Below are 25,381 nucleotides of genomic sequence, written 5' to 3'. Positions count from 1 at the left end.
AGAGGATGTTTGAGAGTACGGTATGATCTGGCAGTGACAGGTACAAACTGAAAACTAAGAAAATAAAAATAATTATACCAGGAAAAGCAGAAAGTTGTATAAGCAAAAGTAATTATTATATAGTATGTTACTTGGCACAGTAAGGAGTGAAATTATGTAAACACTGAGTACTAAGCCAAATTCAAGTAACTGTAGTGGGAGGATATGGAGTAGGGAGGAGGGAGATAATAAGAGACCTAAACCCTCTCCCACAACATCTGAGGTGAAGAGATCAAGAATCCAGAAAAAGCAGTATAAGCATATGGTTAAGAAACACAGAGGTAGTAAACAGTTTCAAGAATTAAAACTCTGAACGAGGGGACAGAGAAGTGCTGGAGGGGGCAGAGGCAGGGAACCAATGTTTTTGTAGGTTTTTTAGCAATTCTTTTAAACCTTAAAAAAAATCCATGTGCATTCACCAACTATAAGTAGATTCAGTATATTAAAAACAAATCAAAATAAAACAACAAACAACATCTACCAGGATGTGAAGAAACAGGCATTCTCATTCTTTTCCATACCTTCAAGAGTGATTTCAAGATCAAAAAAGGGGGATAAACTTTAATAACTATCCAAAAGTTAAAATATTTTCACTCAAATTATTTTATTCATACAAAATATATAATGAACTATAAAGTACAAGGAATAAAACATCCATGTACTTACCTACCATCCAGCTAAAAAACAAAATACCATTATCACTGTGATATTCCCATAAGCCCCTCTGTTAATTATAACCCTCCCCTCTATCACAGTTGAAATACACACTCCCTTATGCAGCAATCCCACTGCTAGCCTAGACAGACTTGTAAAAGCAGGCCAATATATGTAAGCCTGCAAACAATATGAATGTTCATTAAAAGGAAAACAAAATAAATTATGGAATGGCCAAATGACAAAATATATGAGGCTGTTTTTTTTTTTCTGTTTGCATTTCTACATGGCTAGGGAAAGTGTGTTCCTTTACTTCTTTCCTCTAAACTCCTATCCGACTTATAGTGTACCCAACAATTTGGAACAATGTTCACTGTCTGCCTTGTGTTGAAGCGTTTCACCTGCACATATGTCCTCTTCCTAAGTAAAACGATTACCTCCTTGAAAGCCTTGTCTTAGACTTCTTATCCCATATAGCAGTCAACCATCTAGCACAACAAACACTTTGAAAAAGTAATATGCATTAATTGTAAAAAATTCAAATATTCCACAGAATTTAAGTGCTCTGAATTCCTATCCTCAGAAATAACAGTGATTAGTTTGGTATGTAGTCATCCAATTTTTCTATGTATATGCTTAAAAAAATTTTTTTACAGAAATAAGTCACACTACACATTGTATACAATTACTATTTATTTATGAGACAGGGTCTCGCTCTGTCACCCAACCTAGAGTGCAGTGGTACAATCACAACTCACTCCCGCCTTGAATTCCTGGGATCAAGCAATCCTCCCATCTCAGTCTCCAGATTAGTTAGAACTACAGGCGTACGCCATCATGCCCAGCTATTTTTTTTTTTAGGGGGGCATGAGGGCAGTGATGGTAAAGATACGGTCTTGCTATGTCGAATTGCTGGGCTCAACTGATCCTCCAGCCTTGGCCTCCAGAGTAGTTAGAACTACAGGTGCACAACACCATACCCAGCTTTTTTTTTTTTTTTTTTTTTGGAGTCGGGGGTAGAGATAGGGTCTCGTTATATTGCCAAGGCTGGCCTCAAACTGGGCTCAACTGATCCTCCAGCCTCAGCCTCCCAAAGTACTGGGATTATAGGCATGAGCTATAGGCATGCCCAGCCCCAATCTTCTAATGCCAAGACTCCATTAAAATAAAAAAAAAAAGGGAACAGAACTTATTCTAGTTGCATTAGCAAAAGAGGGTCCAGTTCTTTTATTTCTCCCTCACATTCTCCACCAAGAGATATGAATAAAGTCTTAGTCCTAAAATACAGACAGTAAGAACATGGGCCTTAAGCTGGAATGCCTGGTCACAGATGCTTCAACCTACTAGCTGTGTGATCTTCGGCAAATTCCTTAATCTCTTTGTGCTTCAGTTTCTTATTCTGTTAAATAAGGATAATAGTAGTATGTACTCATAGGGTTGTAGTAAAGATTATCTGAGTAAAAAACAAGTAAAGTGCTTAACACAGTATCTGTCATATAGTAAATGCTCAATAAATATTAGCTATTAATACTACCTATCATTGTAGTTTGGATATCGTTAAGTGTTTTACGGCTTTAGAACACAACTCATAATGGATTTTGCCAGTCTCCTAAACTGCCATCTTACCTTGGCACCAGCCAATTCCTTCATCATGAAGAGAGTATCATCAGCTCGTTCATCATCATCATCATCATAATTTGGGGAGGGAGCTCCCTCTGCTCCTTGCCTCAATAGGCTGCCACTCCCTCTAGGATCAAACGGATCTACCACGATGGGTTCAGTACCTTTAATTTCACATCGGCAGAAAGGACAGCCCTGACCTTCTGATTCCTGCAGAAGAAGCAAAAGACAGTAACAGATGCATCTGAAAATACTTAAAATATTAATCTACTAGAAAACACATTTCCTAGAGATTAAAAAAAAGTTTAAACCTAACCCCAAAAGCCAGGCCACCCCTTATATCAGTAAAGGCTATATAATACCGAATTTTCCAAGGTGATTACATAGCTGAAAAAAGTCACTGTTTAGATCCGTACCTGCCAGGATGTAAGACAGGATGTGCACATGAGGTGTCCACAGGGCTCAATCTTTACATCCTTATCATTTTCAGCACATATTTTACACAGTTGGAATGTGGAGCCCATCTCACAGTATAATTCATATTGTTCCTTTGATTAAAAAAAATTAAGAGACTATTAGTTGAATAAATAACTGCAATTATAAATGTTAACAGAAAAAGTGAAGACTTGTTTCCTATACAAATTTTGCTTATATAAAAATGTCACAATAGTGGTTTATTTTCTCTTAAACCAGAAAGCATCTAGTCTGGGTCCTATTTTAAGCTCCAGGGTTTAAAGTGAAACCACATACACACAAATTCACTAATCTAGTCACCAAATTCACTAGTTCAATTATGCCATCAGTTCTATAAGGAATATACTAAAGCTTGTGTCCAGTGATATGGTTATAATGTGAAACACAACTCACCTGGGTCACTTTGATATGGTCTTGGGGAGTTGGTTCACATAAGCCAGTCAGATCAGGATTCTGATTTCGTCCATCAGGAAACAAATAGCTGTAAAGAGTAACCAACCTTGGGTTTTATTGAAGCCAATTTACCAGTGCTTGCTAATATAGACAAATGGAATCTGAGAGTTTCTCCATTCTAAAAGGGCAACGTGGTGTAAGTATAAAGATAAATCTTACTTCAAAAAAATAAATACTTCCAAAAAATAATACTTCAAAAAAATAAATAACACAGAACAGTTCAAAGATATTCTCCAAAAACTGTTATTCCTTCTCCAGGTAACAATGCCATAGGCTCTATCTTTTAATCGAGGGGTTGGTTAGCAAAGCTTTTCTGTAAAGGGCCAGATAGAAAATCATTTAGGATTTGTAGGCCACATTAGTCTGTGTCACATATTCTTCTCTGATTGTTTTTTTCAAAACGACTCTTAGGAAAAACTATCTTGGCTCATCCGGGGAACAAACAGGTGGCCCATGGGTCACAGTTTACCAACCCATTTTTAATCAATGGATAGCCACCAGATAGAAATTCTTTGTGTGTGTGTGTGTGTGTGTGTGTGTGTGTGTGTGTGACAGATTCTTTTTACTTTTTTTGAAGTTGCAGTGAGTGATCTTGGCTCACTGCAAGCTCTGCCTCCTGGATTCAAGTGATTCTCCTGCCTCAGCCTCCCAAGTAGCTGGGATTACAGACACCCACCACCACGTCCGGCTAACTTTTTGTACTTTTAGTACAGACAGGGTTTTGCCATGTTGGCCAGGCTGGTCTTGAACTCCTGACCTCAGGTGATCCGCCCGTCTCAGCCTCCCAAAGTGCTGGGATCACAGGTGTGAACCACTGCACCCGGCTTAAATCCTTAACTTAAACTGCATTTGCTTTTGATCAAAGACCTGAAATACCTTTATTTACAAGTTTAAGAAAATGAGAGACACCAATTTAAAGGCAATGTAACAAGATGCAAATTAAGCTACTGAGATCATTTGCCAGGGAGATCCACAGTTTCTAGCATCAAACTGTTCTGACATTTGGGGCAGCACTTCTTTCCAACCCAATGCTATTGTAAGTAAAAGATAATGTATAATATAAAATGTATTTTCCTAATCACTTTAAAACACAAGCTAGTTTTCTGCCATCTGGTCAACTGTTAGTATTTTTAAGTGTTTACCAACTGATAATTAATTTGAATTCTCAAAGGAATAGCAATTCTGGAATAAATAAGGACTTAGTTATAAATAGCAGCATAGGTTACAAAAGCCCAAGGCCTGACAAAATGCTGCTGAACAAAAGTGAAGTGAGGATGAAAGCAGATGAAGGCCACTGAGGCCTATGGCCATTAGGAATATTGAATCACTTGAATGCCGGCTAGTTAAATAACTGGTCAAATTTTCTGCTAATTGGTATATTTTAAAACCTAACATAGGCTTGAAAATAAGTTAACATTTGGAAAAAAGAAAGATAAAGTTTATTTACGGTAATAACTGAAGCGGTAGGTAGAGAATAATTTCACTGATGGAATCCCTAAAAAAGAAAAACAAAAATCTTCCAGGACCTGAAGGTCAAATCAATATCATCTGTTAATATTTTCCTGAATCTTGGTCTGCAGTTTAAGAAACCTGGAATAAAGTCATTAATGATGAGGTTGTACAGCCCCTAAGTTCCTAGACTCTAACAGATGGTATGCAGTAGGTACTCACAAGCCTTCCCTGAAGCCATCAATCAGTGCTTGGAAGAGAGGTTTATTGTGAGGGATTGTCTGGAGAATGTTCCCATCAGCAGTAACATACCCAATAGCCCACTGACCCAGACGAGTACAGCTCAGCCGGAAGATATAACTATGAACAGACATAAACAGAAGCTTTAGTAGATTACGCTGGTATTAGGGTGGAAGGCAAGGCAAGATACAGACAAAAATCAAAAGGACCGTCAAGAATAACAATATCTTTCTTTCTTTTTTTTTAGATGGAGTCTGGCTCTGTCACCCAGGCTGGAGTGCAGTGGCACAATCTCAGCTCACTGCAGCCTCCGCCTCCTGGGTCAAGTGATTCTCCTGCCTCAGCCTCCCGAGTAGCTGAGACTACAGCATGTGCCACCACGCCTGGCTAATTTTTATATTTTTAGTAGAGATGGGGTTTCGCCATGTTGGCCAGGCCAGTCTTGAACTTCTGATCTCAAGTATCTGCCCACCTTGGCCTCCTAAAGTGCTGGGATTATAGGCGTGAGCCACCACACCCAACCAAGAATAACTTCTTCTGAGCTTCAAGTCCGTGACAAGAAAAAAGAAAGAAAATATTTTTAAAAAGAGAGTAACTTCTTCCATGACTCCACACCAGAAGAAAAAGACACAAAAACTCAATTCTTTTTTGTTTTTGTTTTTGAGATGGGGTTTCGCTCTTGTAGCCCAGGCTAGAGTGCAATGGTGTGATCTTAGCTCACTGCAACTTCTACCTCCCAGGTGCAAGTGATTCTCCTGCCTCAGCCTCCTGAGTAGCTGGGATTACAGGAACCTCCACCATGCCTGGATAATTTTTGTATTTTTAGTAGAGACAGGGTTTTACCACTTTGGCCAGGCTAGTCTCAAACTCCTGACCTCGTGATCCGCCCGCCTCGGCCTCCCAAAGGGCTGGGATGACAGGCGTGAGCCACTGTGCCTGGCCATAAACTCAATTCTTAAGTGGCCTGAAAACATTTATCAAATTGTAGGTTCTGAATTAAGTCAATACGTCTGATAAACAGATATCAAAATCCTATTGCAGAATCTTGGCTATTGCAAAACTAATAAAGGTCATGTTTCTTCTATACTAGCAGAAGTCTCAAGATAACAAAATTCAAAAAAATAAATCTCTTTGCTTCACTGCACTGACCTGCCAGGTTTGTGAATGAATTTCTGGAGCCGAGCTTTCACTTCGTCATACGTCAAAAAAGCCATGTAGCCAGGATGAGTTACAGCGAGGCTGTTCCAATTCCTGAGCAAAGAGGACCAGGGCTAAAGAAACAAGATCAATCACAGACTATTCAGGTAAGACGTACAACCAACTCAGAGGGCAATGAGAAACAAAAAAAAAAACAACACCAACTCTCAATTCATTGTCAGAAATTTTTAATTATACCATCACTCAGAGGGAAGACACATGTGTTCAGGAGATTAAAAACTCGAAAAGCTATGAAAAAAAGAATATATGCTTATAGGGAGAAACTTAACAATACAAAATGAAAATTCTAGAATTTGTAAAGCTCTAATTAACAGTAGTGGGGTTGAACAACAACAAACTGAAAACAAGGATAGGGCCTACAGGTGCAACTAATAAGTTCCAAATAAATGCGTATGCAAATTGGCACAAAGAACACCAGAAAAAGCATTATTTTTAGAGAAAAAGAAAGGAGTTGTTTTTGAAGCATCCAAACATCTCAATATTAACAGTCAATTTAAATAAAACAGGAGAAAAAGTTGCAAACATACACAAATATCCAATATCAGAAAACTAATATATCCATATTCTGGCTATTCCACAAACATTAAAATGATACAAAAGAAGAATATTCAATAACAAGGAAAGATGTGAAGAGAAGAAAGCAGGTGGTATAGCTGTCATTTTCACTATATATACATACACACACATACATATATTTGTAATATGAGGTAGTTTTAATCTTTTTTTTGGCATAGTTCCTAAAATGAATTAAAATACTTTCATACAGACAAAAACCCCAAACGTTATTTAAAAAAAAAAAAAGCTTTCTCTTCAGAAAAGTAGCAGTAACCAGCTTAGTCAACTTTTTTAGTATCCTACCTGAAAGAGTCGGGTGAAGATGTCAAATTCAAAAACCGAAATATAATCATTGCAGGTCAGATCAATAGTGGATTTCAGAGCCATGGCCTCCAGCCCAGAACTGATGGGATGCACTTCATGTAAAGCCTGTCGAAAGCTCTTCCAAGGGACTATTGTCCTGGGGCAGGGGTGGAGAGGAGGCACAAAATGAAATAACAGAGATAATTCCAGGCATCGCCATAACCAAGGAAAGGAAGGAGAGCCACATTAAGCTCTCTCACCAATTTCAATTCTCTTAATTCAAAATACAGTTCAGCTTCTTTAAGAACAGAAAGAAGGGGACCAAGCGCCATGGCGCATGCCTTTGGGAGGACCAGCACTTTGGAAGGCCAAAGTGGGCAGATTGCTTGAGCCCAGCCTGGGCAATATGGTGAAACCTTGTCTCTACAAAAACAAACAAACAAAATTAGCTGGACTAATTAGTTCCAGCTACTCTGGAGGCTGAGGTGGGAAAATCACTTGAACTTAGGAGGCGGAGGTTGCAAGTGAGATCGTGCCACTGCACTACGGCCTGGGCAACAGGGTGAAACCTTGCTGCAAAAAAAGAAAAGAAAAAGAAAAAATAATTTACAAATAAAGACTGGGTCTTGTAATGTCATCCAGGGTAGTAGTCTCAAACTTCTGGCCTCAAGCAATCCTCCTGCCTTGGCCTCCTAAAGTGCTGGGACTACAGGAGTGAGCCACTGTGCCTGGCCAAAAATGAAGGCCTTTAAAGAGAAACTTGGGCCTAGCACAGTGGCTCATGCTTGTAATCCTAGTACTTTGAGAGGCCAGGGGGAAGGATTATTTGAGGCCAGGATCTCGAGACCAGCCTGGGTAACACAGCAAAATCCTGTCTGCAAATTAGCTGGGCCTGGCAGCACACACGTATAGTCCCAGCTACTTGGGAGAACTGCTTGCGTCCAAGAGTTTGAGGTTGCAATGAGCTATGATCGATTGTACCAGTGCACACCAGACTGGGCAACAGAGTGACATCCTGTCTCAAAAAAAAAATAACACGACAAAACCCAGGATATTTATATTTATACTTAAAAATACAAGCTTGACGCATAAATCAACCTATATAATATATATATAGACAATACAGCAAAATGGAAAAGGTAAGCCACAGACTGGGAGAAGATATTTGTAATGTAAGTAACTAACAAAGAACTAGTAACCTATAATAAGAGAAAGATAAACCACTCAATAAGAAAATGGTTCCTTAGGAAATAGGAAATAGGAACAGGCAAGTAAGAATAAGAATCTTGACTGGTCATAAAGGTGAGAAGCTCAATCTCCCTTCTCATCAGGGAATATAAAGCAAAATATTACACCAATTCACATCGCCAGCATTAGCCAAATTGCGAGACTACTGTAAAATATGAACTGGTACACCATTTTGGAAAGAAACTGGACAATACTTAGCAAAGCAGAAGATGTAAAACCCCAAGACTTAGCAATTCCACTCCTATGTATGTAAATAAAGACAATTTCTTACATATGAAGACAATTTAGATATTGTTCACTGCTGATAGCAAATAATGTGAAATGTACATGTCCATTAAGAGCAGAATGGGGCTGGGCGTGGTGGCTCACGCCTGTAATCCCAGCACTTTGGGAGGCCGAGGTGGGTGGATCACGAAGTCAGAAGTCGAGACCATCCTGGCTGACACGGTGAAACCCTGTCTCTATTAAAAATGCAAAAAGTTAGCCGGGCGTGGTGGCAGGCACCTATAGTCCCAGCGACTTGGGAGGCTGAGGCAGGAGAATGGCGTGAACCCGGGAGGCAGAGCTTGCAGTAAGTGGAGATTGCACCATTGCACTCCAGCCTGGCCAACAGAGCAAGACTCCGTCTTAAAAAAAAAAAAAAAAAAAAAAGGGGACAATGGATGGGGAGAGAAAGGGAAGAGTATTCAAAGAGCATGGGTTTCAATTTAATCTGCAAAACTATTTTTTAAAAACAATGAACAGAGCAAAAAATATTTAACCAAAGCTAGGAAATACGTACACATATTACTTTTCTCAGAGAGTTCCCAAATTTTAAATATTTCATTAGTAAAAAAGTAAAGAAAAAACTCGTAAGCTTTAGTTTTTCATAGTTCAAATTCATTATTCTGAGACTTACTTTTCCCCAAAAGCTTTTCTCCAAAATTCCGCAGCATCTGCTTTAGTAATCCTAAATGTGTCTCCCTGAAAGAGTCCACTTGGAAAGATTCCTTTTAGTTCTGCCAGCATGTGGCTGAAGATGAGGGACAGTTTGGTTAGGTTTCGCCTACAAATGATCAGAACGCAATAATTAAACACATACAATTATTTTTATTTTAAATGCACCAAATTCACCATACAAGATGTATAATTAACATGAATATTAAAATACATTTAGAAAGAACCTCTTCAAATATTCTTTCTGACCAGTATTATTCAAGGATATAAAAAAGTAGAGAAGAGAAAAGAAATGTGCTGTTGAGGATGTTACATATTCAGTGATATTGTTGTCTTTATTTAAAGAAGGGTTTTAGAAACTTTTTGCTCTAAGATCATATGAAAGATACAAATACAATGAAGAAATACTTTGCATTCACTGCCTCCACTTTTATCTCCTCCATTCAAATAGATATTATGAAGTAAACGAGAAAAAATTTAGTCATATATTTTAAAGCTTTTAATCTTGAATTAATAAAGCTTAATAGCTAAGCATGAACATGGACAAATTTACTTTTTTAGGATGACAGGTAAGAGAATTCAACAAATAAGTGGAAGAACTTATGTACTGCTATAATCACTCTATCACAAAAGAAAAAAATGTTAGGAAACCGATGTATTATTTCCTGCTTTGCAGGTGTATTTATCAAGTATATTTATCATCATATAACATATCTAAATAAAAGATAAATAAAAAGTCTTAATAAAAAGAATTTTTAAGTATCCAGACCTAATATTTCTTTCACTAAATCAGACTTAAAGAGATAAATTTTACCCAAACTCCTCTTCCTTTACCAAAAATGAGATGCTAACATCCAAACCACACAAAAATTTCTACGTAAGTGCATATGCTACTGTTAACAATTAGTTAATTTTGTTCTCACAACCTGTTTAATGGATATGATTATAAAGATGTCACACAGGTGGAGAGTGGTGCCTCACGCCTGTAATCCCAGCACTACAGGACGCCGAAGCAGGCAATCACTTGCAGTCAGGAGTTCAAGACCAGCCTGGCCAACATGGCAAAACCCTGTCTCTACTAAAAAATATAAAAATAAGCTGAGCATGGTGGTGTGCGCCTGTAACCTCAGCTACTTGGGCTGGCTGAGGCAGGAGAATCCCTTGAACCCGGGAGGCAGAGGTTGCAGTGAGCTGAGTTTGTGTCACTGCACTTCAGCCTGGGCGACAGAGCGAAACTCCACCTCAAAAAAAAAAAAAAAAAAAAAAAGATGTCACACAGTACCATTTAACATACCAGATGTAGTCTCTACTTTTCCATGTGTCCTTTGATCAGATTACCTTTGTTCTCTTTAATGCTATTGCCACAGAAACAGGATACAGATGATATAGATACTATTACACTAAACAAGCTACTGAATACGTGTCTATTTTCCTTTGACCCAGTAATTTGTATTTATGTATTCAAAAGTTTATTCTTGTCATATAAATGTACTATATTTATTTATTTATTTATTTTGAGATGGAGTCTCGCTCTGTCGCCCGGGCTGGAGTGCAGTGGCGTGATCTCGGCTCACTGCAAGCTCCGCCTCCTGGGTTCACGCCATTCTCCTGCCTCAGCCTCCCGAGTAGCTGGGACTACAGGCGCCCGCCACCACGCCCAGCTAATTTTTTTGTATTTTTAGCAGAGATGGGGTTTCACCGTGTTAGCCAGGACGGTCTTGATCTCCTGACCTCGTGATCTGCCCACCTTGGCCTCCCCAAGTGCTGGGATTACAGGTGTGAGCCACAGCGCCCGGCATAAATGTATTATAAAATTTCAAGTCAAATCGTGATCAATTACTGACTGCCTAACAATCCTCTATTAGGAACAGATTTTTCTTTTTTAATGCTATACTGGAAGGTCACCATCAGTGCTATCTTTGTCTTTCATGGATAAAATGCAACACCAAATTATCCAAGTCTTTATATCCATGACTTGTTCGAAAAATGCTATTGAAATCTTTTTTTGGCCGGGTGCGGTGGTTCACGCCTGTAATCCCAAAATTTGGGGAGGTCGAGGCGGATGGATCACTTGAGGTCAGGAGTTTGAGACTAGCCTGGCCATTTCTACTAAAAATACAAAAATTAGGCGGGCATGGTGGTGCATGCCTTTAATCCCAGCTACTGAAGAGGCTGAGGCAGAGGTTGCAGTGAGCTGAGATCGCGCCACTGCACTCTAGCCTGGACGACAGAGTGAGACTCGGTCCCCCCAAAAAAAAAAAAAAAAAAAAGCACTTATCCAGTCTTTAAAGTCCATTAACTGTTTTTTTCCTAGCACCTTGAGATCCTTTATTGTTTAATAGAATTTCTACCATTTACCAAAGAGAAAATAGACAAGATCAAGAATATATCACAAATGGAGTATGAAATAGGTAACTTGAAAGAAACCCTACAAAGCACAAGTTAATCCCAATGAATTTACTTTCCAGTGTTCCGCAGGACCTTAGACTGCACAATCAGCAGCCTGAGGCTCAGACATCTACATCTACAATTAACATTCTGTCAAGTAGTAGTCCTTAAACTAGATTATTGAGAACCTACTGTGTGTGTGAAGAACTACGCTAAACAGTATAGCAGGACAATGAATGAGATGATAGAAAAAATACGTGTCACGCTTCTGAGGTTATACCAGAGCTCTTTCTGAAGCAAACAGGTTTGAATTTTACTTCATGAACATGATCTTGCCTTGGGTTTTGCAGTGTTGTCTTCTCTTGGTTCTCCTACTTCCTTTTGTTCTTTCTTGGCTTTTCTCCCCCATCGTCTTAAGCAGTATTTCCCAAGAATCTGCTCTCTGCTATTTTCAGTTGTTTCTCCGTATACTCTCTCCTCTTCCTTCGCAATCTCAGGGCTTTAAAAACTACTTAGCAAACAATGCCCAAATCTTAGGCCTTGGTAGTTTTTCCAACTATCTACTGTACCACATTTCCTCCACTAGAATGCTAGCACCTCAAAGCAACATGTTCAGAATTAAACTAATCTTTCTTAAATCTGCTCTTTCTTCATGTACTTTACTTCTGTATTTAATGACAACACCATCTTACTTCCCACAAGTTCAAAACCTGAAGAATCTTCTCAGCTTCTTTCATTTACCTTGTTCTCCATATCTGATTAGTCAATTTGTTGCCAATCTGTGGTCATTCCTACCTTCGATTTATGTGGTATTGGCCTAATGCAAACTCGTTGGTAATAATTAAAATTAAAATTCCAGTCTTGGTCTTCAGTGTCCCTTTCTATGCAGGTCCAATTTTTATGACATTAAACTGCCTTTTGAAGAAGGGAAAAAAATAAACAATCAATTTTCACAGCCAATGGGATAAAATCCAAACTCAGCTTGGATTTTAAGGCTTTCCATTGACCTGGATCTAACCTATCTTTCTAACTAACTTCTTAGTTCTTCACTAGTATGTTCTAGCCAAACGAAGTACTTCACCTTTTCTTACACCTGCCTCTCTTCTTTGTTTCTCGGCCTTTGCCTATCTGTCTCTCTGGTCTGAAATAAGACCCAGTTGAAATGTCATTTCTTTAGGAGCCAGCTAGACATAATAAAACGCTCAACAATCCCAGCGTTTTCTCTGCAGTTCTCTTAGATCATCTGAACCCATTTTGCACTATAGCTATTTGTGTACACAACGGCTAAATCTATTTCTGACTTGTATTTATATCCCTCTGGGCCAAGCGAATGGCAGAAATTTCTAATGATCAATATACCTTCAGAAAACATTTGAGTGCCTACTATGTGCTAGGCTTGGGGCGAATACGGCAACGAACAAAATAAAATTCTTGCTTTTATGACATGTGCATTCCCACCAGAGTGTTATCAGATGGTAGGAGAAAAGTGCTGTGAGGAAGAATAACACAGAGTATGAGAAGCCATGCAGGATTGCTGTTTAGGGAAGGTAGTCTTAGAGACCTTATCGAGTGTTGCTTTTTAAGCTGAGTCTGAAGTGAATACAGGGAGTGGGTCTTGGAATAACTGGACCATGCTGGTTATCTTTGGCTCTTAAAATAATTTTCTACCGAAAATCTAAAAGGTACCTAGCACTATGTTGGATCAAAGATAAAATATGCATACCAAAATAACAAGACACAGAAAGCATTTTTATTTTGTGAAGTAAGCCACACACACACAAAAAGTTATTGACCACAAAGATGTAATGGCACCAGGTACCTAAGAGCAGTTCAAAGTGCTGACTGAAACAGTTACGAGAAATCAATTTAAGACATTTTCCTACTCAAGAATGCATCCCTCCAAAAAGCCTGCTTACATTACTTAAAACCACCAGAGATATACACTGTAAGCATCATACTTCTTAAAAGGAAATAATGAATTTATAAAAGTCCATGGGTCAGAGCATTTTGTAATCAATCTGAAGCTTATGGTTCAGTGTCTACAGTATATGGGGCAGAATGTAATCAGCAGAATCTGTCTTAACATGTAAAAAGAATAAGGCATGATATAGACATTTGAGTTTACATGGTCAGCAATACTTTAAAAAATTCTGTCAGCAGTTACTTTAACTCATACAATGAGTTCTAACGATTCTCCAAAGATCCACAAAGGAACACAACTGTTCAATTTTTTGTAAATGCCCTGAAGACAGAACTTTTCTTTCTTCAGTTCTAGTAGCAGCAAACAGTACTGGCTTTTCTTTAACACAGTAACACAGTGCTGAGGAAGGTGGTCATTCACCTTCTACTCTAACCTTCGCCTTCAGCTCTAACCATCTAAATCTACATAACTGCAAATTCTACTCTACAGCTTCCATCTTCCTCTTCTCTTTTCCTCTCACAACTTCCTCATAATCAAATGCTGATTCTGTATGCATCTTTTTTTTTTTTTTTTTTTTTAATTCAAGACTGGTGTCATTTCTTTTCTCTCTACTTCAGGGCCTACCTTCAAAGCCAATGTACCGTCATGCCTCAGGCCCAAAGCAATGTTATGCATTTTCCTGTGTACAATTTCACATACTAAAAAACTAAGATTTACATATCACCAATACATAAGTATATTAAAAATTAAATGAGCAATTATAGCTATTGTTTTAGCTTCAAAAGTAAAAATATAAATACAATTTCATAGGAATCACAATCACCATCTTAAGCAAGACAGGAGTTGAAAAGTGGCCTTTACATGAATGATGAGGTAAACAGAAAAATCTCTGAAACTATTTTATCCAGTACAGTCACTACTATATAGAATACTGAAAAAGTTATCTTGTAACTCTTGCTCATAAGGTACTTTGAAGAGAAAGAGGAAACAGGAAAACAAACACAGTATGAGGAGATAAATTAACTCCTTCTATTAAAAATGCATTTATTAACATTTAAGACAAGGAAACTGCAGCCTCGACCTCCCAGACTCAAGCGATCCTCTCACCTCAGCCTCCTGAATAGCTGGACCTACAGGCCACTATGCCTGGCTAACTCTTCTTCTTCTTCTTTTTTTTTTTTTTTTTTTTGAGACGGAGTCTTGCTCTGTTGCCCAGGCTGGTGTGCAGTGTCACGTCTTGGCTCACTGCAACCTCTGCCTCCTGGGTTCAAGCAATTCTCCTGTCTCAGCCTCCCAAGTAGCTGGGACTACAGGCACACACCACCATGCCCAGCTAATTTTGTATTTTTAGTAGAGACGGAGTTTCTCCATGTTGGTCAGGCTGGTCTCAAACTTCCGACCTTAGGTGATCCACCCGCCTGGACCTCCCAAAGTGTTGGGATTACAGGTGTGAGCCACTGCGCCCGGCCTAATTTTTGTATTTTTAGTAGAGACAGGGTTTCACCATATTGGTCAGGCTGGTCTCGAACTCCTGATCTCAGGTGATCCACCTGCCTTGGCTTCCCAAAGTGCTGGGATTACAGGTGTGAGCTACCACGCCCAGCCACTTTTTCTATTTTTTGTATGATGGGGGTCTCACTATATTGCCCAGGCTGGTCTCCAACTCCTGGGCTCCTCACACCTTAGCAGAAATAACTTTTTAATGTATATTTTCTGTCTGCAGATAATTTAAATGAATTTATGTCTTATGGAATTTAAATGAACAGTTAACTGTATAAACCCTATACAGGGCCAGAAAAATTAATCTACTAAACTAGTATTATTTATTCTAAAACAGAGATTTGCCAAATCTCAAACTATTAGAATTATTTTACTTGAGTATTATTGTTCTGAAGAATTAACACAGAAACATCAAAAATCATCTCACCTACTTCAAAAGTCTCTTAAAAATGGTTTAAAGACTCAAAAAAGTTTATATGATATTTAAAAAGAGAAGGAAACAAAACTTTCATTTTAAAAACAGTAATTTAGGCTGGGCACAGCAGCTCACACTTGTAATCCTAGCTCTTTGAGAGGCTGAGGCTGGCAGATTGCTTGAACTCAGGAGTTTGAGACCAGCCTGGGCAATATAGTGAGACCCACTGTCTATACTAAAAATACAAAAATTAGCCAGGTATGGTGGTGCACAGCTGTAGTCCCAGCTACTAGGGTTGCTGAGGTGGGATGATAGCTTGAACCTGGCAAGTGGAGGTTGCAGTGGGCAGAGCGCACCACGGCACTCCAGCCTGGGTGACGAAGCAAGACTGTCTCAAAAAGTAATAATAATAAAAAACAAAGAAAAGTAATTTAGCTAATTGTAGATTGGTATATAGTGGTTATAAAATTCTTTCAACTCTTCTGTAGGACTGAAAAATTTCCTTATAGGTTGGGCGTGGTGGCTCATGCCTGTAATCCCAGCACTTATGGGAGGCCAAGACAGGCAGATCACTTGAGCTCACAAATTCGAGACCAGCCTGGGCAACATGGTGCAAGTCCGTCCCTACAAAAAATACAAAAATCAGCTGGGCATGGTGGCATGGGCCTGTAGTCTCAGCTACTCGGGATGCTGAGGTGGGAGGATGGCTTGAGCCCTGGAGGTGGAGATACAGTCAGCAGAGATCATGCTGCTGCATTCCGGCCCGGGCAAACAGAGAGAGACCCTGTCTCAAAAAAAAAAAAAAAAAAAAAAAAGAAAGAAAGAAAAATCATAATAAAAGACTGGAGGTCAGGCATAGGGATTTACACCTGTAATCCCAGCTCTTTGGGAGGCCAAGATGGGAAGATGGCTGAAGGCCAGGAGTTTCGTACCAGCCTGGGCAACATAGCGAGACTGTCTCTAAAAACAAACAAAAAATCCACTGAAGAAAACCCCCAATAATTTACAAGTAAGTGTATTTTAACAATATTTGTAAATCAAATGATCCTATCGTTCCCAAGAGGAAAATTCCAAGATGATTTAATACTTTTAATACAATGATTAACAAAAAAGCTGCAAAACATTATACAATACCATTACAGGGTTGCAAAATATTCCCAAAATAAGGTTACAATTTTTTGCCATTCAGTGATGGTATAGGCTTAAGACTCATATAGATGATGATAATTATACTGCTGAAGGGTAACATGATCACTGCTTTTAAGTATTTCATTTACTGGTACTATTTCAGTGATAACTGCTGCTTTTCCTATCAGATAAACTCCAGAAACCTTATATCCAAACACTAGTGTCATCTAAAGAATGCTGAGTGAGAACATACTGAGATGACATTTGTAACTCAATAGCAACATCCTCTGCTCACAGTAATCAGCTTTAAAAATAGATACAACGGAACTGCTTTCCACAAAGCCTCACAGGAAGTCAGTGAAGTACTGTTTAACTCTTATCATCGACTTAAGCTGTTAAAAAACAAAACAAAACAAAACGAAAACCATCACCTACAAAAGGAGTTCTCAGCCAATACATCTAAAAATAGCAATGGCCTTTTTTACTAAACACATATTAAGTGTATTTGATACTACATACTCATGGTCCTGCTTTTGAAATTCCCAAGTTACACAGTAACAGATTACCACTAATCATTCAGAGCATTTCAAGCTAACTGTTTCATTGAATTCTAAAGCTAAAGGGGACACATCTAACTCACCAAGTAAATGGGAAGGCAGCAACTCACATGAGAGCCTCCAACACTCCCCTCATATTTCTATCAAATTAATCCTAAAACAGACTCAATCTCCTTACTCCCCCTACATGAAAATCTTTAATGACTTCTCAATTACCATTTAAAAAGTTCAAACTGCTGACCTGATACATCAAAGCACTCACAATGTAGTCCTAATTCACCTTTCTAAACAATACCAGTCAATGTTCCATCAAACACTCTACACTTTCCAGGCTCTGTGCCTGTGGTATTGGTACTGCATCAACAATATATGCTTCTCTCCATCTCTAGCAGTTAACACTAAGAGTTTACTAGGGATTAGATGCTTTACTAAGCTAAATAAAGTGCATTTAATTCTCATAATGCTTTGAAATAGGAATTACTAACCGTATCTTACAAATGAGAAACAAAGACTTAGTGACATTAAATAATTTGCCCAGGGTCACAAAGCTAGTAAGGGCAGCGTAGGTCTATGAAATTCAAGAGCCAGGGCTCTTCGGTTATGACACATTTCCTTTCCAATGACTATGCTTACTAAATCCTGCCCATTCTTCAAAGTTCTCAAACACTGCCTCCTTGGGGAGGACTCACCAGTCTACATTTAACGTCTACTCTCAGCTTCTGAACTCCCTACAGCAACTTGCTCACAGTTTTTCACAGGTTCCATCACGTTCTGCTTCATATTAATTGTCTTACTCCCCAATCTGGAAGACAACTCCTTAAGGGCAGAGGCAGGGAAAGTATCTCTTACACACTTTATCCCCTGCAACCCTGGTCACACTGGGCACATAACAGGCATTCAATACATTTGTAGAACTGAACTGGAAAATATTACCTACTTTTGACAAATTTTTAATTTTAGAATAATTCTACATCTACAGAAAAGTTATAAAGACCATGCAGGGAGTTCCCATAAACCCCAAATCCAGTTTCAGTTTCCCCTAATGTTACCATCTTATATTACTGTGGGACATTCTTCAAAACTAAGAAACCAACATCAGTATGGTAGTACTAACTGAATCCCAGGCTATATCCAGGCTTCACCAGTTTTTTCCACTAATGTTTTTATCTATTCCAGGATCCAATCAAGGATACCACTTTACATTTACTCATCCTATCTCCTTAGTCTCCTCTGGTCTGTAATCATTTCTTAGTCTTTCCTTGTTTTTCATGACAATAGTTCTGAGCACTGGTCAAGTATTTTAAAGGATGTCTCTCAGTGTGTCTGTCTGTTTTTCTGATATTTTGACTGGAGTTACGAGTTTATGGAAAGAATAACACAGAGGTGAAGTGCCCTTCTCAACACATCAAGTCATAATATCTACATGGTATCACTGAAAATGTTCAACACGATCACTTAGTGTTTGCATGCCATGATTCTGCAGGTGAAGCTATTAGTGAAAAATATGTACTTCTCCACACCTTCTTTCTTAGATCTTTTTTAAAAAAATCACTTATACAAGAGTCGATAATATTTTTAAATGATTGTAATACATTCTCATTAAAGCACAAATATTTTACATTAGTATCTTTAGTTTTCAGTGTGGTTAGAAAAAACAAAAATAGTTCAAAACAATCATTGTGAACATTTGGCAAGTGTTCACTAGCTATATTACTCCATGGTCCTGTTTAATCAGATTTGTCTGTATTTCAAAATAACTTTTGAGTTCACTTAACCCGAGCTCTGAAAGACAACTTTAATAAGTAGAATTACATGCACTGGAGCATTTGCCCACAATTGAAAGCATATTAACCCTCAGTACTGGTTACTACTTCTCTACACCAGTTCCTTAAAGACATATACAAACATATCAGTAAGATAATCCTGAAATCTTCAAAACTTCTCATACCCTCTCCCTCAACAAATGACAACCACCACCAAGCACCTTTTAGAAAGCTAACGTAATCAACTTAAAATATACAGATACAAATTATACTGAGACAGCACTAATAGAATCTAATCAAATATGTAGAAAGTCTATATCTAGTTACCATTAATTATTTAACTCTTGAGTATGTAACTTAGACATCGATTTCCATTTAAACATAGCATTTCCCTCAACAAATAAACAGGGTAGCTAATACTAAGCTTTGCAAAACTTGAGAAAGAACATGGAATGTTCTCTGTTTGAATATAAGACTATTAAAAGGGACAAAAATTAGAGAAATCTTCAATAAATGTTCCATGGAAAAGAATCTAGAGGCCGGGCGCGGTGGCTCACGCCTGTAATTCTAGCACTTTGGGAGGCCAAGGCGGACGGCTCACCTGAGGTCAGGAGTTCGAGACCAGCCTGGCCAACATGGCAAAACCCCATCTCTACTAAAAATACAAAAAATTAGCCAGGCGTGGTGGTGCACACCTGTAATCCCAGCTACTCGGAGAGCTGAGGCATCAGAATCGCTTGAACCTGGGAAGCAGAGGTTGCAGTGTCCAGCCTGGAGACTTTGCCTCCATTAAAAAAAAAAAAAGTAGAGACTTAACTGCCAAAGTGAAAGAAAATACAAATGCAGTGCAGTGGGGAGTCATTAAGGATCTGGGACTGGGGAGTGATATCTGATCATTTTAAGACCGAAAATAACAGCAATGTACAAGGTGAATGAGAGAGGAAACTGCAAAAGCAGAGAGATCAATCAGCATAGTAGTGCAGCAGAAAAGTAATGGGAGCCTGAGATAGAAAAGTAACAGGGGCAGTAAAATTAAGACAGATTTGAGAGAGACTGCAGCAGTAAAATCAAGAGTATGATTGAATAAGGGAGGAGATAAACCTAGGGTATTACCAATAATATAATATATTGGTAATAATGTAAAAGCTAATGTTTTTTAAGGGCTTACTAAGTACCAGGCACTTTACATATTTTGTTATTTAACTAATTCTCACTTACAATCCCATCAGATTCCAATATTATCCCCATTTTACAGATGAGACAATTTAGGCATAAAGAAGCTGAGCCGACCAGCCTGGTCAACATGGTAAAACCCCATCTCTACTAAAAATACAAAAATTAGCCAGGCGTGATGGCACGTGCCTGTAGTCGCAGCTACTCAGGAGGCTGAGGCAGGAGAATTGATTGAACTCAGGAGGTGGAGGTTGCAGTGAGCCGAGATCGCACCACTAAATCCAGCCTGAACGACAGAGCGACACTCCATCTCAAAAAAAAAAGAAAAGAAAAAAAGAAAAAAAAAAAAAGAAGCTAAGCCAATAATCAATCCAAGCTCATCATCACTACTCACTACATTATACAGTACTAACTCAGTAACGGGACATGAAAGAGGAAGTTGGTTTGCTGATGAAGAGGATACATTCAGTGTTCAGGTATTTTGAGTGTGGGAAGATACTAACATGAGTATAACTAGCAGGCAGCTTGGGAAAACAGATTTGTGAATAATCTGTGTAAGACTGTTGGCATCTCTGGGAATGGAACAGTCCATTTGCTAGTTCCCTTGTACAAGATAATCAAGCTGAAACTGAGTTTCCCCCTTTGAGAAGAGTGTGGAAGTAAGTGAGATAGAATCGGAAGGATACAAAAGAACAATATTACAGGTTTCTCCTATAAAAGGCAGAATAAATCCATGTGACAGGTATTTGGAAATACAATCCATGTCCCAAATGAGCTATATTTATAAGAAAATGATGCCAATTTTTTAGTTGTTCTCACCTAAGGCAGAAACTAATGCCATCTCTTTGAGACCCTATCTTTGTTTCTCAGTATCTTTTGTATAGGCTTGATAAAAACACATTTAGTATCTTAGCACCTCAAAAATTCTCAATTTTGGGGAGTTCTAACACCCATTCAGTGGTATCTATCATAATTCGCCCACCAGAAATATTTATATTTATATGGAACTTGAACATTAGAGCCCCTATGCAAAAGTAAATAGTATTTACTGTGGTTACTAAATTCACATAAATTCAGTAAATACTGTTTACTTTTGCATAGTGGCTCTAATATATAAGTAAATACACAAAATTTCAGTATTGTCAAATGAGCAGAGATGTATTCAATAAATGGGGAAAAACATAAGAATAAATAATAAATGGGAGAAAAACCACAAATGTATCTTAAGCAGAATACAAGAAACTTAAAGCCACATAAGACTATCAACTTACCCAGGCACAGCAATTGGGCAAGAGAAAAAAAGGGCATCCAAATTGGAAGAGGAAGTCAAGCTATCTCTGTTTTGCCAATAATATCACCACAAATCTAAAAAAAACCCGAAGACTCCTCCAAAAGACAACTAGATAAGTGAATTCAGTTAAGTCTCAGGTTACGAAATCAACGTACACAAGTCAGCAGCACTGCTACACATCAACAATGACCAACCTGAGAATCAAATCAAGAACTCAATCCCTTTTACAATAGCTGAAAGAAAACAGCACATAAAAACCCAGGAATATATTTAACCAAGGAGATGAAAGATCTCTACAAGGAGAATGACAAAACACTGCTGAAAGAAATCACAGAATACACAAACAAATGGAAACACATCGCGTGCTCAGGGATTGGAAGAATTAGTATCGTGAAAATGACCATACTGCCCAAAGCAATCGATAGATTCAATGCAATTCTTAACAAAATACCCATATCATTTTTTACAGAATTAAAAGCAACAATCCTAAAATTCATATGGAACCAAAAAAGAGCCTGAAAAGCCAAAGCAATCCTAAACAGAAATAACAAATCTAAAGGCATGACATTACCCAACATCAAATTATACTATAAAGGCTATAGTAACCAAAATAGTATGGTACAGGTATAAAGATACATAGACCAATTGAATGGTTTGGATCTGTCCCCACCTAAATCTCATGTTGAAATGTAATCCCCAGTGCTGGAGATGGGGCCTGGTGGGAGGTGACCGGATCATGAGGGCAGAGTTCTCATGAATGGTTTAGCACTATCCCCCCTTGGTACTATACAGTGATAGAGTTCTCAGGAGATCTGGTCCTTTGAAAGTGTGTAGCACCTCCTCCCTCATTCTTCCTCCTGCTCGGGCCATGGTGCCTGCTCTGCCTTCACCTTCCACCATGACTGTCAGTTTCCTGAGGCGTCCCCAGAAGCAGAAGCCACTATGCTTCCTGTACTGCCTGTAGAAACATGAGCCAGTTAAATCTCTTTCTTTATAAATTACAGTCTCAAGTCTTTTTGTTTTTTGTTTTGTTTTGTTTTTTTGAGACGTAGTCTCACCTGTCGCCCAGGCTGGAGTGCAATGGCGCAATCTCGGCTCACTGCAACCTCCGCTTCCCAGGTTCAAGCGATTCTCCTGCCTCAGCCTCCCGAGCAGCTGGGATTACAAGCGTGCACAACCACACCTGGCTAATTTTTCATATTTTTGGTAGAGAAGGGGTTTCACCATTTTGGCCAGGGTGGTCTCAAACTCCTGACCTCAAGTGACCCGCCTGCCTTGGCCTCCAAAAGTGCTGAGATTACGGGCATGAGCCACAGCACCCAGCCACAAGTATTTCTTTATAGCAGTTCAAGAATGGACTAATACACCAATGGAACAGAATAGAGAACCCAGAAATAAAGCCAAATACTTAAAACCAACTGATCTTTGACAAAGCATACAAAAACATGAATTAGGGAAGGACACACCCTATTCAATAAATGGTGCTGGGAAAACTGGATAGCCACATGTAGAAGAATGAAAATGAATCCCTATCTTTCGCTACATAGAAAAATCAACTCAAGATGTATTAAAGACTTAAATCTAAGACCTGAAACCACAAAAATTCTAGAAGAAAACCTAGGAAAAACTCTTCCGGACATTGACCTAGGCAAAGAATTTATAACTAAAACCCCAAAAGCAAATGCAACAAAAACAAAAATAAATGGAACCCACAGAATGGGAGAAAATATTTTCAAGCAATGCATCCAACAAAGGTCTAATATCCAGAATCTACGAGGAACTCAAATCAGCAAGGAAAACAACAACAACAAATAATCCCATCAAAAAGTGGGCAAATAACATAAATAGACATTTCTCTAAAGAAGATATACAAATGGCCACAAACAAATGAAAAAATTATCAATGTCACTAATCATCAGGGAAATACAAATTAAAACCACAATGAGATACCACCTTACCCCAGCCAGAGTGGCCATTATTTAAAAAATCAAAAGAACAATAGATGCTGATGTGTACATAGTGAAAGGGAATGCTTCATTTAGTTATTTGTTCATTTGAATAGGGAATGCTTATACACTGCTGGTGGTGAAGTAAATTAGCACAACCTCTGTGGAAAATAGTATGAAGATTTCTCAAAGAACTAAATGTAGGTCTGCCAATTTAATCCAGCAATCCCACCACTGGGTATCCACCTAAAGGAAAATAAGTCATTATATGAAAAGGACCTGCACGTATATGTTAATCACAGCACAATGCACAACTCTAAGATATGGAACCAACCTAAGTGCCTGCCAACCAATGAGTGGATAAAGAAAATGTGATACATTAATATATACACCATGGAATACTGCTCAGCCATAGAAAAAAATGAAATAATGTCTTTTGCAGCAACTTGGATGGAGCTGGAGGCCATTATTCTAAGTGAAGTAACTCAGGAATGGAAAACAAAATATCACAGGTTCTCATTTATAAGTGGGAGCTAAGCTCTGGGTACATAAACACATACAGACTGGTATAATGGACTTTAGAGACTCAGAAGCAGGGAGGTGGGAGGGCAGCGAGGGATTTTAAAAAAAAACAAAACTACATACTGGGTACAATGTACACTACTCGGGTAATGGGTGCACCAAAATCTCAGACTTCACTATATAATTCATTCATATAATCAAAACCCATCTGTATCCCTAAAGTTACTGAAATTTTTAAACAGAAAAATCTAAAAAAAAGAGCATCAACTTAAATCTATCATGATAAATCAGTAAAAATCTTCAAAATGTACAAATATGGTCAGGCATGGTGGCTCACACCTATAATCCCAGCACTCTGGGAGTCCAAGGCAGGTGGATCACCTGAGGTCAGGAGTTCAAGACCAGCCTGGCCAACATGGTGAAACTCTCTCTCTACTGTAAAAAACAAAAATTAGCTGGGCGTAGCGGCGGATGCCTGTAATCCCAGCTACTCGGGAGGCTGAGGCAGGAGAATTGCCTCCCAGGAGGCGGAGGTTGCAGTGAGTCGAGATCGCACCACTGCACTCCAGCCCGGGCGACAGTGCAAGACTCCACCTAAAAAAAAAAAAAAAAAAAAAGAATGTACAAATACTATCAAGTAGAATGGAGGCTTAACATATAGACGGTACTGCAACAACAAAATGCAATGGATTCTATTTCAATAACGTTCATTAATTTATTCACTCCATAAATACTGAGTGCCTACTAAATGGCAGGCATTATTTTTAAATGTATTGGCCAGGTGCAGTGGCTCATGCCTGTAATCCCAGCACTGTGCGAGGCCGAGGCAGGAGGACTGCTTGAGACCAGGAGTTCAAGACCAGCCTGGGCAACACAGTAAAACCCTGTCTCTACCTTTTTTTTTTAAGTATAAATTAAGGGAAAATGGGTCATTTTAAACCCTGAATAAAACAATAACCATTAAATAGAATAGGTATCAAAATCCATTCTCCATCATTCATATATAGACATACATTCATGTGTGCATAAGTACAAACATTAAGCTGTGAATATATTACAGAATTTTGCTAAATGCACCCTGCAAAAGCAAACTCTTTTACAAACTGTTCACAAATACAGGAAGATAAATAACTCATTTTGATTACTTCCATAATGAGACAAAGACCATGAAAAATTTATATGTACTAGCTTGACTTACCAATATAGATGGAAAAAGTCCTAAATGATTACTAGAATCCAGAGAAATCATAAAAATGTATTTTTATATAATTATAAATATATAATTACAGACTAGAATTTATGCAAGGATGGTTTAACTTTGCAAATTTATGAACAATTCACTGCAGTAACATAATACAGGGAAAAAACATATAATCACCTCATAGTGCCAACAGCTTTTTATCTCTGTCTTAGTCGAGTTGTTACCTTAGTCCAAGCCATCATGATCTCACCTGGATTACCAAATCTGGCTAAATGATCTTTTTGTTCTTTCTGGATTGCTTAGGGAAGAGCTAATTAGGATCTGGGGCTCCTGGCTCCTCCCTCCCTCTGGCCAGGAGTTTCTCCAAAGCACCTTCCCGAAGGCCCA

At 38.5% G+C, this 25,381-nt stretch overlaps 1 protein-coding gene across 2 annotated transcripts in view; it reads right to left on the bottom strand.

Annotated features, from left to right (window-relative positions):
• CBL (Cbl proto-oncogene) overlaps nucleotides 1-25,381 on the bottom strand; it is a 101,755-nt gene that overhangs the window by 27,169 nt on the left and 49,205 nt on the right. For both annotated transcript variants that reach the window (XM_002822604.3, XM_054525243.2), the window contains 7 exons: nucleotides 9,152-9,298; nucleotides 7,006-7,162; nucleotides 6,079-6,200; nucleotides 4,912-5,049; nucleotides 3,181-3,268; nucleotides 2,730-2,861; nucleotides 2,320-2,523 (listed from right to left, as the gene is read on the bottom strand). In XM_002822604.3, coding sequence (XP_002822650.2) covers nucleotides 2,320-2,523; nucleotides 2,730-2,861; nucleotides 3,181-3,268; nucleotides 4,912-5,049; nucleotides 6,079-6,200; nucleotides 7,006-7,162; nucleotides 9,152-9,298 — 988 coding nt within the window. The remainder of the gene's footprint in view (nucleotides 1-2,319; nucleotides 2,524-2,729; nucleotides 2,862-3,180; nucleotides 3,269-4,911; nucleotides 5,050-6,078; nucleotides 6,201-7,005; nucleotides 7,163-9,151; nucleotides 9,299-25,381) is intronic.

The sequence above is a fragment of the Pongo abelii genome, chromosome 9 (genome assembly GCF_028885655.2).
Source record: "Pongo abelii isolate AG06213 chromosome 9, NHGRI_mPonAbe1-v2.0_pri, whole genome shotgun sequence".
NCBI classification, from domain to species: domain Eukaryota; kingdom Metazoa; phylum Chordata; class Mammalia; order Primates; family Hominidae; genus Pongo; species Pongo abelii.
Note: the sequence above shows the minus strand (reverse complement) of the source record. Positions and strands in the feature narration are given on the sequence as shown.